The following is a 13,221-nucleotide window of genomic DNA, read 5'->3' as shown; positions in this document are numbered from 1 at the left end:
TTCAGCTAAAGGTTAGACAGGCCCATAAAACAAACAATAATATACAAAGCTCAACCCTGTATATAAGACTAAATGGGCATACCAGTCCAGGGGCAGGGATGAGAAAGCAGGAGGGGACAGGAAAGCTGGATAAATAGAAATGGGGAACCCTACATCAAGAAGGAGAGAATGTTGACATGTAGTGGGGTTGGCAACCACTGGCCCAAAAGAATATGTGTATTAATTGTTTTATGAGAAACTACTTTGCTCTGTAAACCTTTATCTAAAGCACAATAAGAAAGAAATAGAATAGAAGTAATAATATTACCAATGTCATAGGGTGATGAGGGCAGTTTGAATAGTCACATGCATAAAATGAGTGTTTAATAAACTTAGCTATAATCATTATTAGGATTAAATTGCCTTACTGTTATGCAAAATATGAGTTCCACATAGATGAGTCCCAACACAACTAGAGTAGTTCACAGAAGAAAATAACGAGGACAGTAGTTTTTCTTTTTTATTTCTGTATTGAAAGTTTTCAAACATTCATAAAAGTAGGTGGAATAGTATAATGATCTAGGAAAGAAAGAGGTAAAACTAAAAAAACTAGATAATTCTAATATATTGGAAAGGCTATATAGAAACATGTAAGTCAAGGGTAAATATATCAAACCAGATGTTAGCACCACTCGTTTGAATTCAGAGCTTTATGATATCCTTTAACTTTCCTAAACACCTTGATTTTAGATTCATTACCATTAAAATGAGGAAGTATGATTTTTTTTTTTTTTTTATACCTAGTAGAACAAGTTTAGGAAATATTATTAATAAAACCACTAGAATCAAAATAATGAATGATATCCAATATCTGACCTGAATTATGAGAATTGATAGTAAAGAGTCTAAACCAGTTGCCATGGAGTTGACTTCAACTCATGGAGACCCCATGTGTGTCAAAGTAGAATTACGCTCCATGGACTTCTCGGCGGCTGATTTTTCAGAAGTAGATTATCAGGCCTTTCTTCTGACCCCTTCTGGATGCACTCAAGCCCCTAACCTTTGGGCTTTCAGCTGTGTGCATTAACTGTTTGCACAGCCTTGTGTTAGAAAACTAATTAATTCACATTGTTCGTGGGACGTACAGTGCCTCTCTGGTCTAAGTACCCAAAATAAATTCTTTATCTCTGAAATAACTGGCTTGTTTTTATCCACTGTGAATTGCGTAACTAATTCAGATTCCCCTTTGGTTTTGGAATCAAATTAGTGAGTCTTAGTGAAACATATTTTTGAGCCTTCGTCTTGGGTTCATCTCAGTTTTCTTTCTTCTTTTGAATGCATTTATAATTTAGGCTGTCATGTGTATCCTTCAAAATCCCTGTAAATAATTTTTGGAATAATGCAAAAAGTAACCAAATACATAATAAATTTACTTTAAAACAAAGTAACATAATTTAACATAATGAAAAAAACAAAACCCGTTGCCATCCAGGTGATTCCGACTCATAGACCCTATAATGAAAAGATCATGTTAGAATCTTTGCTTTAAATGTATATTTTAACCTGTAAAATTTCTTAACTCTAATTTCAGGAGTTGATTTACCAGGAAGAAGCTGTCTGAATAAATTGATGCTGTTCTTCATGATGCCAGTTATCCTTCCTATTGTAAATAATTGCTTTGATGTTACAGTTAATAGATCTACATTCTGATTTATTTTGTCTGAGCTATGAAATCAGACTTTGTCTGCAGACAATGAAGACTTTTTCCTCTCTGAGCAAGGAACCAACACCTCTCTAAGTATCTCTTAGTTGTATTTATATGGTATTAGAAAAGTATCAGAAAGGAACAGAAAGAAGATATGGCCAAATATTGAACTAATACAAATTAATAACTGGCAAGATACAGAAAAACAAAACATGTACTAGGCTGTTGCTGTATGCCACTGAGTCGATTCTGACTTATAGTGGCTCTATAGAACAAAGTAGAACGGCCCTATAGGGTTGCCAAGGCTGTAATCTTTGTGGAAACAGACTGCCAAGTCTCTCTCCTGTGGAGCAGATGGTGGGTCCTGTTGTAGGGTAAAAGACATCACAAAGTTTAGTAAAGCAAAAGGAAAGTTTTATTTGGCATATATTCAAAAAGACAAAGGTGGGAAACGAACAAGCATACTGCCAGAGCTAATGTCTGCTGCCAGAGCTAATGTCTGCCTGAATCCGAGGAAGGCTACAGAATCATCAGTATATATTAATATCACAAAATGGGTAGAATCATTGAAAGCTTCACCTTTTAACAGATTAGGTAGAAACTGTGGTCCTACATTTTGAATTGCCCTTCTTAACAATCGTTGGTACAGACTTCAGTAACTGACAGTCAGGAGGGCCTTCATTGGTCCAGCAAATTTCTATTCACTAAATGTTAATAGAAAAAGATAAGAGCGGAAAGTCTTTTGTGTTCTGTTTGATTGGCTTTATGTGAAAAGCTCCCTAAAAGATTTTTTTTTCCCCAAAAAAGATCATTTCCAAGATTGTTCCATCTATTGCCTTTACTCAGGGCCCAGTTGATACGTCCTTGTGAGTCCTTGTGGGCCCAGCTCCAGCTGGGTCACACTCTCTATGCTCAAGAACAGGAAATAATGATTCCAATATTATTTTCTAAATCAGTTCGAATCATCAGCCTTTCAGTTAGCAGATGAGCTCTTAAAAACTGTGCCACCAGGGCTCCTTATATGCTAGGTACTTTATATAAATTTCTTTAATTATCTCAAAGATGTTACAAGGAAGATGTTATTAACCACAAAAATTAAGGGAAGCTCAGAGAGTGCTAAGTAACCCAAATCGCAGTGTTAAATGACTGAGTTGGCATTGGAATCCAGGCATTTCTGTCTGCAAGGCTGTGCTGTTTCTACCACAATTAGGTTTTAATGTTATATTTACCAAAGAACATTGGCCCTGAATTTAAGGGATCAAAGCCAAAACATAATTAAATTATTTTATATTTTTACCCGATTAGGGTTCATGCCCTGGAGCAGTCAAGCCAATGAAACATACTCCAAGTCAGAAAGAATGAGAAAGTTTATTCAGGGGATGTGTACATCACCTGGAGCCCGACAGCAACGCAGACCCTCTCTATGGAGTCTCAAAAAGCAATTTTACATTAGAGCTTATGAAGAATTTTTACAAGGGTTAGAAGTGTGTTTGCAGCCTGCAGGTGGCATGGCCAGAGGAGTTATTCATTACAAGATAGTGACAAGAGACTCTTAATCAGACCAAAGAAATACATGCCAGACACCTCCTTATCAGGCTGAAGATATACATGTCAGACATCTGGGCTCTGATTTCCTTGTGAGGAGTTGTAAGTCACAGGTGGTCAGACAGAACAAAACAAACTTATTTGCATCAGATCAAACAAAGAACAAAGTCATTAGCATTAGGTCAAAACAAAGTCATTAGCAAAGGTATGTGAAGGAGGAGGCAGGCAGAGGAAGGAGAAGAACACTTAGGTTCATCACGGCATTAGTTATGTCAAGCTCTCAGTTGCCCGTTTTGAAAAGGAGAAAACATGCTGGGGAGTATTAGGGTCACATACATTAAAAGATCTTACACATTTATGGTTAATTTTTCTCTCTATGATGTGTCCATTGTGAATCTATTATCAATTTCTCCAATCTAAGATCAGAACTTAATCTGAGAATAAATTTGTTGTTGAAGAATTCTCTCTCAAGACTTTGCCAGTGATGATTAGTTTGATGGCTTTTCGAAACCAAGGATAAAAGAAAGCATAAATCAAGGGGTTCATCGCTGAGTTATAGTAAGCAAACCAAACTAATATTTCATAAATATATGTGGGTGTGATGAAACCCAAGAAGGCATCAATTACTATATCAATGAAGTAGGGCAACCACGAAATCAGGAATGCTATCACAGCAATTCCCAGCGTTTTGGCTGCTTTTCTCTCCCTCTTGGCCACTCTGTCTTTGTAGCTGTCTGATGATGTCTCAGTCTTATTGCTCAGACTTTCAATTTTCCTGGCTTGTTGTTTAGCTACGAGGAAAATCTTGGAGTACACAATTATCATCACGAGTGTGGGGATGAAAAATAAAACAAAATTCACAAACACCCAATTAGAATTTACTGCAATTTGACAGCCTCCCACACAGGATAGACCACTTACTAGTTCTTCCAGCCCAGTTTCATTTGCACCTGAGCAAAGAAGTGAAAAACTATAAAGAATTGAAAGAAGCCAAGAGAAGGCAATACATATGCCAGAAACAGATGCTGTAAACCTGGTTGGATAGATCAGAGGGTCAGTGACAGCAATGAATTTATCGACAGAAATAAAACACAAGTGGAAGATAGAAGCATAACAGAATGACCCATTAAAACAAGAGTGAAATGTACAGTAGATCTCCCCAAAGTACCAGCAGCTCTCCACAGACCTCACTGTGCTGAAGGGCATCACAGTTACTCCCACCAAGAAGTCAGCGCAGGCCAGGGATGCAATCAAGAAATTGGCTGGAGAGTGTAGCTGCTTGAAATGAAGCATTGAAATCATCACCAGGAGATTTCCAAACACAGCTAGCACAGCCCCAGAGCCAAACACCAAGTACAGCATCACCCGGGGTCCGGGCGAGTAGGAAGTTTTGACACAAGATCCATTCAGGTTCTCGTAGCACAGTTGTACAGGGGCAGGGGGGGACAATTCAGTGCTCATGGTTCTCCACTTAGATACCTGGAATCACTGTCATCCTTTATGGCACATATGTCACTCCAGTTTTCAGAAGTCCTGAAAAAAAAAAAGGCATATACAGAATGTCAAGAATTGCCAGTACATTCTGTCCCTTTTACTTTTTAACTATAAATCCTTATCACATGCTCAGAAAGTGATTCATATCATTGTTTCATAAAATAATTCAGTTCCAAGTGAATAACCAATGAATTTCATCATTACATAGAATACTGTTCATTTTAATTAAAAAAAAAAAAAAAGATTTTCTTTGCGCTACCTGGTTGTTCATACCTGAGAAGCACTTGTCTTCTAAGAGCAAAGAACCGTCATGTGATGCATGTTTGAATACCTCCTTTTATTAGAGCTTTCTTCCTAATTGACGACAACCAGGATAATGCATACAACACTTAACCTCTCAGGAAAGGAGAAAAATAATCCCAAATACCCAAACCCTTGAAGACTGAATCTCCATAGTGCAAGGTGTGGAAAGTAAGGAATTATTAAATAACTATTTTTATGCTAAAAATAAGTTGATGCCCTTCTGATTTGCTGGTGGCATATAGGCTTCTTATGAAATAGAAATGGAAATAGTGTCTATTCTTAAAAAACTTTGTCCAGAATTTGAGAACCATATTGTTTATTCCTATTAATCATTAAAGACTGCCTTCTCAATTTTTTGAGAACTGTTTATTAATAACCCCTGTATTAATAGCTCTTAAGATTCTTTCAAATAAGTTTTTCTAATCCCTCCCAGCACTGGTTTGTGTGAAAGAAATTAAATGCAGAATCATATACTGAAGCCTAGAGTAGTGTACGTTCGATTTTAATGGCTTCGATTCATAAAAGTGAGGTAATAGAGCATGAGGTCTTTTCCTTGTGAAAATACAGAAACAAAGTGTAAGGAAAAATAAAAACCTAATTACTGTTAAACAACTGCTTTGTTGTTGTTGTTTTTAATTGGAACTGTTGGAAAGATATTAAATTAAAAAAAAAAGAATGTTTAGAATGTGGGAAGTGAATTCCAGTATTATGCTATTTCACCTTTGACAAATTTCCTTTCCATCTTAAAATAGAACTCTAGAATAGAACTGACAGCATTGTGGTTTTGAGCTCGGCTGCTAACCAAAAGGTCAGCAGTTCAAATCCATGAGCTGCTCCTTGAAAACTCTATGTGGCAGTTCTACTCTCTGTCCTACAAGTAGGAATGGATTCAATGGCAATGGGTTTTAGTGGGTACGTAGCGATATCTCATATTTTAAATTTGCTTATCTCTGTTTAATGGTGATGTTGAGCATTGTTCATTGTATTATTGGCCATTTATGTATTTTCTTTGGTGAACTATGGTAAAATATATTCAGTAGCAGAATTCACCACATGCTAACAGGTAAAACATTAAAAACATTCTTTTTGGAATCTAGATAAGGACAAGATGGGCCAATATTACCACACTGTGTAAAAATTGTTTTAGAAGTTCTAGTCGATGTAATTAAAAAAAAAATAGAAATAAGTAAATTCAAAATAAGAAGTTAAAATATCATTTTCAGATAATATGACTGAAAATAAATTTGTCTAAGTCTCTTTGTTAGTATTGAGAACCAGTCCCAGACACCAATAATTTATCCCCTGACAAAGAAACACAGAAGTACAGACATATAATCTCTATAATTATTTAGTTTACTTAAGACATAAATGTACTCAATGACTTTGGGTTTTATTACATATATCATCTGAGACAATTTTCCTATTATGTTTACTAACAATTCTATATATGGGACATCTGCTTCCAGTAATGATGGAATAGGTCATGTAGACCAAGCTTTCAGAGAACAACTAGAAAATTTGGAAAAAGTATACATTGACATCATACAGAACATGTACTCTGGCCATAAGAATATCAAGCTAGAAATAAATAAAAAAATTTTTTTTAGAAAAGCTCTATATGCTTGGAAATCAAGGTCACTTTTAGATAAGTACTTTGGCTTTGACCCTCAGAAAACAGGGTCCAAGTCAAGGCTTAACTGCTTATGTTTTATTGGGAGCTATAATCCCAAGGTCTGAGAATAATCCCAAGGTCTGAGAATGAGGAATAAGGAAAGTAAAACACTGAAGAATGGAAAAGCAAATACAAGAAGAAACTTTATTGAAATGATCTCTGCTTCTCAAACCTCAAAGAACAGACTTAGTTATGTGAAAGTCTACTGAGAGGCTAACAAAACAAAATAAAAATATATGTATATGCTGGCTCCCTCCTGGCTTTTGTCTCCCACAGATCAAAACACACACTAAGGAGTTTATTCCCTAAAATTTCAGGGATTTTCATTTGGTCACTTTAACTGCCTTTTAAAAAAGTGAGTTCCCACACCACTTGGGTGTGGAAGTGGGTGCAACCAGTCTCTGGGCATTGATCTCAGGTAGTAGTACCACATGATACCAGTGGATTTGGTGGGTCAGTATAAGCAGTCCAGAGTGAGACAGAGAAAATCTGAGGATGCAGAAAAGATGGTCCCATACAAAAACCCATAGGACAAGAATAAATTAAAGTGAAATCAGAAAATATTATGAACTGAATGATGACAAAAATATGAAAAAATGACAAAATTTGTGGGATGCAGGTAGACTTTTTCTAATTTTGTTTGTGATAAAATAGCTTGTATCAGACTATCCCTCCCCCTGAGAACAATTATAAGAGCTCCATCAAACTCTTGGAACTGGTGGCATTTGAAATACTGGAGGGCAGCCAAGAGAGACAGGACTTGGTGGCCCAGGATAATTGAGAGGGAAATGCATTGAGGTGAGCTGGACCTTCTCCAGAGCATTTCATGTTCAGGGCATCAATTTCTCCTGTAACAAGTAGAGGCTAAACAGAAAGAAGTGGCCTAAAGCTTTCAATAGCAGCAAATTGCTGATGGGACAAAATTGCATTTAAGGGGCCAAGAAACTCAGTGCTTGAGAGGCCAAGTTCTAGGAGAAATGAAAATAGCAGAGAAGTCTGTTCTGCAGTCTGTGATACTTTTGCCCTTGAGACTTTTTTTTTCTGAATTCTAAGCTGCTCTGTGGCTAGAATCTAAGAAATAAACAAACAAAAAAAATTGCTAAGAATTAAAAACTAAACGGAACTTTGACAGTCTGACATAGCTGGAGAGGCAACATTTGGAGTTCAGGACCTGCCAAGGAGGAGAGACAAAGGGAAACACCCAGGTATTCAGATACGAGAGACATTTATTTCCTTGGTGCCCTTGCACATAGGTATGGTCCACATGGGATCCTCCTGTTTCCTTCCCTTCTGCAGATTGTTGCAGATGAGAATGGTTAACTGAAAGTCGCATGGTGAAACGGACAGACCCACAAACTGAAAGGAGTCTGGTCTTTAAATTGCAACTTGGAAGAGAACAGCCGGCCCACCAGAAACACCTAGTATGGACCTAACGTATGCAAGAAATAAACATCTATTATATTTGAGACATTATATTTTTAGATTTCTATAGTACGGTAGTCATTAACATCCCCTCTGTAGTTCCTTTTATTCCTAATGTTCCCATTGCCTCATGATCTTTCCCTCAGTGTAGGCCCCAGCTAGGGCTTCTATTCTAATTCCTTCAGTTGAAAAGGAGAGAAAAAAAAAATTTTTTTTCCCCTTGATTTGAGACTCAAAAGCTCAGGCCTGCTTGGAAGGGAAAGAGCTGATCTATATAGACAATACTATCAGTTTGGCAGAAGATAAAGATAATAGCAAAAATTCCCTGCTTGCCAGACTGAGGGTGGGAAAGATCACTGGAGGGCAATGAATAAGTGAGATAATTATGTGAGTTCCTGAAAGAGGAGCACTCCACCTCTCCCTGTGTATGTTCTGCGTGGAGAGAGGAGCAATAACTGATAAGCCAAGTAGATTTGAAAGGAAGGGGGCTCGAGTGCCGTGGGAATTTGTTCTCCTTTTCCTCCTGAAGGAAGCAGACTGTGCTTAAATTTTTGTCACCTGGAAATAAGGAAGCTCGACACAGAAATTAAAGTTTTTTTTTTATAGGTGCAGACAATAGAGGCTAAGAACATAAAATCAGGATCTAAACTTCTTGGATGTAAATCCCAGAATCATCATTTACTAAAAGAGTAACCTTGGGAAAGGTATTAACTTCTGAGTGCTCCAGCCTCATCATCTATAAAATGGGAACAGTAGTGTTAACTTCACAGCTTGTGTTTGACAATTCAACAATATAATGCCTGTAAACCACCTAGATACAGCAAGTATTCAAAAGGCATTTACTAACTTTATGATACTAGTTTTAAAACATGGCATGAGGGCAGTGTCTGACTTTCTCTAACTTCACAAGAGGGGAGGAGAATCATGATCAACAGCCCGAGTCTGATTCCCATGAGGCAGAGGTCAGGCATGCCTCCTCTGTCTGCCATCCTTACCAACTCTGACACCCACCGTCCCTCCAATGGAACTCTCTTCTTCTCTGCTGGGTTCGATTCTTCATAGCAATGGCCACGCAGAACTCACAGGAAATACTGATGATTATGGGGTTTATTAGGGAAGAAGCAGCTACAACTCAGGCTCAGAAATACCCAGGATACAGTTCTTCTATCAGGAAACCTTCTTCCCAGCTGTGCTCTCAGGCATGCCTTTTCCTGGCCCTCTGCCTCTGCTCAAAGGCCCTCAGCCTTCTTATTCCATGGGCCAGGAAGCCCACCACACCATCTCCTGCTGCCATGTTGTAGGTCTCTGCCGCTGCATCTTGCTGTTTTCCAGTGTTACAGCTAGCTCTCTGTCTCTCAGTGTCCTGCTTCCAGGAGCTTCTCAGGGCAGGAAAGGCGGCATGCCTGCTCCTGGCTGTTCTTCCTTGGTGGTTATGGGATCTTCTGTTTGTGGCCTCTGGGTGGCTCATTTCAAACCCAGCGGGTTGGCTAAACTGACCAATCCCTTTGAAGGGCCACAATTATGCTATCACACAGTCCTGCTCAATCAATTGGGTAGGATTTACAAAACCATGGCTAGAATGGCCACACAAAAGTGATCCACTGCACCTCACAGCTGCATGAAAAATAAAGTTATGTTTTTTACACACCTTAATCTGTTCCCTGTGATTCATAGAGGCTATGTGTGGGGCTTTTCTGGAATTTCTATCCTGTCTCAGACATCATATATCTGTACTATAGACTGATCAAAAGCAATAAGATAAGAGCTATGACCAAAATTCTAAGATTAGTGTGAAGATATAAGTTGGGCCCACTAAGTCATGTTTGGAAACCTTGGTGGTATAGTGGTTAAGAGTTACTGCTGCTAACCAAAAGGCTGGCAGTTTAAATCTACCAGGAGGTCCTTGGAAACCCTACGGGGCAGTTCTACTCTGTCCGATAGGGTCTATATGAGTTGGAATTGATTTGATGGCAGTGGGTTTAAGTCATGTTGATTTTTGAAATATCAGGTGACTGCAATGAGTCAAAGATTAGAAAAGAACTTTAGAATAATTCAAATTCTTTGGAAGACACAGGATAATTAATACAAGAGAAGGAGGACTTAAAGGAGGGAGATAAAACCAGAAAGAAAACTTTGATGAGTGTGCTAACAGTACTAAAATCTCTGAAACTCAGCTGAATATACCAAAAAAGGAAACCAAAAAACCAAATGAAACCCACTGCTGTCGAGTTGATTCTGACTCAGGTGGACCCTATAGCCAAAAGAAGGAAGGAGCTTAAAAAGTAGAATTTAGAACCCCAAATTGTTCTCTGCAAGGGGCCTTAATGGTGCAGTGGCTAAAGCACTCAGCAGCTAACACAAATGTTGGCAGTTCAAACCTACCAGCTCCTCTGTGGGAGAAACATCTGACAGTCTGCTTCTTTAAAGATTACAGCCTTGGTTGCTTCCTTGAGAGGCTAGAAATAGAAATACCATATGATCCAGCAATCCCACTCCTAGAAATATATCCTAGAGAAATAAGAGCTGTCACATGAATAGACATATGCACACCCATGTTTATTGCAGCATTTGTTCACAATAGCAAGAAGATGGAAACAATCTAGATTCCTATCAACAGATAAATGGACAAACTACAGTACATACACACGATGGAATATTATCCAACAATAAAGAACAATGATGAATCTGTGAAACATTTCAAAGCATGAATGAATCTGGAAGGCATTATGCTGAGTGAAATAAGTCAATCACAAAAGGACAAATATACCACTACTATAAAAACTCATGAAAAGGTTTACACACAAAAAGAGACAATCTTTGATGGTTACAAGGGAGGGCAATGGTGGAGTGTGAAAATACTAAATTGGCAATAGATAAGTGGTAACTTTGATGAAGGGTAAGACAGTACACAATACTGGAAAGCCAGTATAACTTGTCTAAGGCAAGGTCATAGACATATCCAAACTCCCTGAGAGAACGAATTATTGGGCTGAGGCATGTAGGGACCATGGTCTTGGGAAACATCTAGCTCAATTGGCATTAACATACTTTATAAAGTAAATATTCTACATTCTACTTTGCTGAGTAGTGTCTGGGGTCTTAAAAGCTTGTGAGTGGCCATCTAAGATACTCTACTGGTCTTACCCTGTCTGGAGCAAGGGAGAATGGAGAAAACCAAAGGCACAAGGGAAAGATTAGTCCAAATGACTAATGGACCACTTGTACTACAGCCTCCACCAGACTGAATCCAGCACAACTAGATGGTGCCTGGCTACCACCACTGAATACTCTGACAGTCATCACAATAGAGGGACCAGACAGAGTTGGAGGAAAATGTAGAACAAAATTCTTCCTTACACACACACAAAAAAGACCAGACTTGCTGGCCTGACAGAGGCTGTAGAAACCCCAAGACTATGGCCCTAGACACCCTTTTAGCTCACTAATGAAGTCACATCTAAGGTTCGACTTCAGCCAAAGATGAGACAGGCTCATAAAACAAAACAAGACTAAATGGGCACACCAGCCCAGGGGCGAGGACGAGAAGGCAGGAGGGGACAGGAAAGCTGGTAAGTGAACCCGAGATCAAGAAGAGAAGAGTGTTAACATACCATGGGGTTGGCAACCAATGTCACAAAACATTTTGTGTATTAATTATTTAATGAGAAGCTAGTTCTGTAAATTTCCATCTAAAATATAAAAAAAGATTACAGTCTTAGAAACTCTACTGGGCACTTCTACTATGTCCTATAGGGTCACTGTGAGTTAGAATCAACTGCAGGCCAATGCGAATTAGGCTCTAGGAGTCCCTGGATTGTTAGGCACTCAACTACTAACCAAAAGGTTGATGGGTCAAACTCACCTAGAGGCTCATCAAAGGAAAGGCCTGGCGACCTGCTTCCAAAAGGTTACTACTTTAAAAAAACTCAATGGAGCACAGTTTTACTCTGAAACACATGGCTTTCCCATGAGTCTGAATCGACTTAATGGCACCTGGCAACTGGTTTGGTTTGTTTAATTAGTCTCTTAATATCTTTAAAAAATTGAATATTTGTCTAGAGATAGAGGAAAGACAGATTTCTGTACATTGGCTCTGAAGTGTGAACCAACTCAAGTCAGCATGTTACTTTAATGGGACACACATAAGTGGCCAGGAGACATGCAAATGACATCATCAAATTCATAGCCTTTCCCAGGCGTGGAGAAGGAATGTTGTTAAGCACATCATTCAGAGTTTAGGGAAATGTGAGCATCCTTTTTTCTATTATGGAAAGATGGCCATTTCATACCAGATGGAGCCAACAAAGACAATCTGAAACTACTAATGCGGAAGCTAAACAGACTACATAAACATCCTGGAATTAAGCCTCTGATGGAAAGGGGGAGAACCCAAAACAGACTGAGTTGAAGTTTACTGCATCCTATGAGATAGGAAATGGTAAGGGAATTAGGGTTCAATTACAGAAAAACAAATTTTATCTGGCCCAACTGAGTTTGTGGTAGTTCAGATTTTCACCTGCTGTTAAGTATATGCCCTCAACTCTCATGCACTAATCTAAGGATAAAAAAAAAAAAAGAGTAGCAAGATGTAAAATTTGTGCACATTTCTGAAACTTTCGCTGTTCTTTACTTCAATTCCTTCCACCTGTCCTTCTAAAGCTGGCTCTGAAGTTAACTCCTGGTGAATTCTTTTCATGCATTCCCTGTGTCCTTTCAATTTTACACTTTACACATGTGTTTATTTGGGCTTGAAGCACATTGCAATCTGTCTCTAGTATTAGATGGACACCACCCTAAGGGCAACAGATATTTCTTATTTATACTCTTGCATCTTCAGACCTGACACAAATACACCTGCTCCTCACTTATGGATTATCTTGTAATCCAATATTTCACATTTAGGACAATAGTAAAATCTATTATCTGAGTATTTTGCACATAAATGACATTTTTCTGGCAGTAATGAATGCTGAGGTGCAAGGCGAGAGTAATGCTGGCTGTGATGGTAAGGTTATATGTCATCTTGGTTGGGCCATGATTCTTAGTGGTTTGGCAGTCATGTAATGATGTAATTTGGCAGTTATGTAATGATGTAGCCATC

The 13,221-nt window shown here is 38.4% G+C and overlaps 1 protein-coding gene across 1 annotated transcript; it reads right to left on the bottom strand.

The window, feature by feature from the left end:
* Positions 1–3,115: 3,115 nt before the first annotated feature.
* On the bottom strand, positions 3,116–4,690 carry LOC100658066 (trace amine-associated receptor 7a-like). The gene has a single exon (XM_003404095.3). It carries the CDS (start codon positions 4,688–4,690, stop codon positions 3,659–3,661), a length of 1,032 nt encoding a protein of 343 aa, XP_003404143.1. The 3' UTR covers positions 3,116–3,658.
* Positions 4,691–13,221: the final 8,531 nt, after the last annotated feature.

This window comes from Loxodonta africana, chromosome 1 (genome assembly GCF_030014295.1).
Source record: "Loxodonta africana isolate mLoxAfr1 chromosome 1, mLoxAfr1.hap2, whole genome shotgun sequence".
NCBI classification, from domain to species: domain Eukaryota; kingdom Metazoa; phylum Chordata; class Mammalia; order Proboscidea; family Elephantidae; genus Loxodonta; species Loxodonta africana.
This window is presented reverse-complemented; position numbering and strand designations above follow the sequence as displayed.

Coding starts and splice junctions, on each gene's coding strand:
- LOC100658066 (XM_003404095.3), bottom strand. CDS start 4,690: ATGAGCACTGAATTGTCCCCCCCTGCCCCTGTACAACTGTGCTACGAG.